Source organism: Scylla paramamosain, chromosome 46, assembly GCF_035594125.1.
Source record: "Scylla paramamosain isolate STU-SP2022 chromosome 46, ASM3559412v1, whole genome shotgun sequence".
NCBI lineage: Eukaryota > Metazoa > Arthropoda > Malacostraca > Decapoda > Portunidae > Scylla > Scylla paramamosain.
Window position 1 is genome coordinate 9423358 of NC_087196.1, and position 2500 is coordinate 9425857.

The 2500-nt window shown below is 40.4% G+C and overlaps 1 protein-coding gene across 5 annotated transcripts in view; it reads left to right on the plus strand.

The window, feature by feature from the left end:
* Positions 1–2500, plus strand: part of LOC135094705 (tubulin alpha-1 chain-like) — a 26974-nt gene that overhangs the window by 4343 nt on the left and 20131 nt on the right. For all 5 annotated transcript variants that reach the window (XR_010263945.1, XR_010263946.1, XM_063995038.1 and 2 more), the window contains exon 2: positions 1163–1385. Coding sequence is in view for 3 of the 5 variants with exons in the window: in XM_063995038.1 (XP_063851108.1) it covers positions 1163–1385 (223 nt within the window). In the remaining 2 variants the exon portion in view is untranslated. The remainder of the gene's footprint in view (positions 1–1162; positions 1386–2500) is intronic.

The following is a 2500-nucleotide window of genomic DNA, read 5'->3' on the forward strand; positions in this document are numbered from 1 at the left end:
AGAGAGAGAGAGAGAGAGAGAGAGAGAGAGAGAGAGAGAGAGAGAGAGAGAGAGACCAAAATAACCTCACCTTTGCATTTTGAAAGAAAGCACTTGTTCTAATTTTTCTTCCTTACTATTTCTTTTATTTTATTATTTTATTCTTATTGCTCAAAATTGGTACGAAAAACAATGCAGTAACAAACAAACAAACTAACAAACAAACTGACAGATTTAATAGGTTTCAATAATGTATAATGCAAATTTTTTTTATTTTTTTATTCCTTTTCTTGCTTTCATTTTTTTTATTTATTTTTTTATTCATTGTTGAGTGAGTGTTGATTAATTGTTGTGTGTGTGTGTGTGTGTGTGTGTGTGTGTGTGTGTGTGTGTGTTTTAAAATGTCTTGGAATGGAATGCTTCCTCCTCCTCCTCCTCCTCCTCCTCCTCCTCCTCCTCCTCCTCTATAATCCTATAATCTGTGTTTTCATTCCTCATTTTCTTCATTCTTACCTTATTTAGTTGTAATGCATTCTTTCCTTCCTCGTCACACACACACACACGCACACATACACACACACACACAAATACATACACTTCTTTTTCTCTCTCTCCTTCTCCCAGTAGCGTGAAGACTTCCATTTTCCGTCGTCACACACCCTCTCCGTTTTCTTTCGTCTCTCATCCTCCCTCACACTTATTTCCTCTCTCACAGCTTCCCTTCACACCCATTTTCTCTTACACAGCTTCCCTCACACCCATTTTCTCTCTCGCAGCTTCCTAACTCCCATTTTCTTTCACAGCTTTCCTTATACCCATTTTCTCTCGTCACACATCCTCCTAACACTCATTTTCTCTCCCACAGCTTCCAGACACCCATTTTCTTTTATCACACACAAGGGAATACTAATACTTCCTTTTCTATCTCAATTAATTTTCTCTCGTCTCTCACCACACACACACACAGACTCACTAATACTTTCTTTTCTCTCTCCACTAATAATCCCCTTTCTCTCACTCCTTTTAGCGTGAATACATTAATTTTCTCTCATCTCACACCCTTCTGACCCATTTTCTTTCATCACACACAAGGGCAGACTAATACTTCCTTTTCTCACTCCATTGTCTCTCGTCTCTCACCACACACAGAGACTAATACTCCCTTTTCTCTCTCCCCCTTCAGCGTGAGTGCATCAGTATTCATGTGGGCCAGGCAGGAGTCCAGATGGGTAATGCATGCTGGGAACTGTACTGTCTGGAGCACGGTATACAGCCAGATGGAATGATGCCTTCTGACCAGACAATTGGTTACGGCGATGACTCCTTCAACACCTTCTTCAGCGAGACACGTACTGGGAAACACGTACCTAGGGCTGTCTTCGTGGATCTGGAGCCGACTGTTGTGGGTGAGTGTGTTTGTGTTGTGTTGTGTTGTGTTTAGCGGGCTGTTGGCGTCTGTTTTACCTGGTCTTTTAATATCTAACCTATTCTAAATGTGCTGTTCCTGTTGGCTGTCTTCCCTAACGTAACTTAATGACACAACCTGTTCTTACGTCTTACCTAACCTAACAAAACCTTACCTGTTCCAATGAGCTGTTTTTTAAGGCATGTCTATTCTAATGTGCTGTTCCTGTTGGCTGTCTTCCCTAACCTAACTTAATGACACAACCTGTTCTTACGTCTTGTTTCTGGGGACTGTCTTACCTAACCTAACAAAACCTTACCTGTTCCAATGTGCTGTTTTTAAGGCCTGTCTATTCTAATGTGCTGTTCCTGTTGGCTGTCTTCCCTAACCTAACTTAATGACACGACCTGTTCTTACGTCTTGTTTCTGGGGGCTGTCTTACCTAACCTAACAAAACCTTACCTGTTCCAATGAGCTGTTTTTAAGGCCTGTCTATTCTAATGTGCTGTTTCTGTTGGCTGTCTTCCCTAACCTAACTTAATGACACAACCTGTTCTTACGTCTTGTTTCTCGGGGCTGTCTTACCTAACCTAACAAAACCTTACCTGTTCCAATGTGCTGTTTCTGAGGCATGTCTAACCTAACCTAACCTAACCTAACCTAACCTTACCTAACCTAACAAAACCTTACCTGTTCCAATATGCTGTTTCTGAGGCATGTCTATTCTAACCTAACCTAACCTAATAAGACTTGAGTTATTTTAATGTGCTGTTAGGGAGAGATGAGTTTAGCCCACTGACTAGCCCTAGGGATCTCAAGCTGACTGTTCTGTGTGTGTGTGTGTGTGTGTGTGTGTTTGAGTGTGTGTGTGTGTGTTTAGGCGAACCTTACCTAATAAAACCTAACCGAACTTTGTGTGTAAATAGATAAGTGAGCATTTATTGTTATTTGTAGGATATCATAGTATAACACACACCAAAAAATAAATGAAAATGAATAAATGAATAATAATGATAATAATAATTGGTAAATAACAAGGGAAACTCAATGAAACGGCATAGTCTCACCATAAAGAAAACGGAAGCAGGTCAACCACTCCCTTGAAAGAAGAAGAGA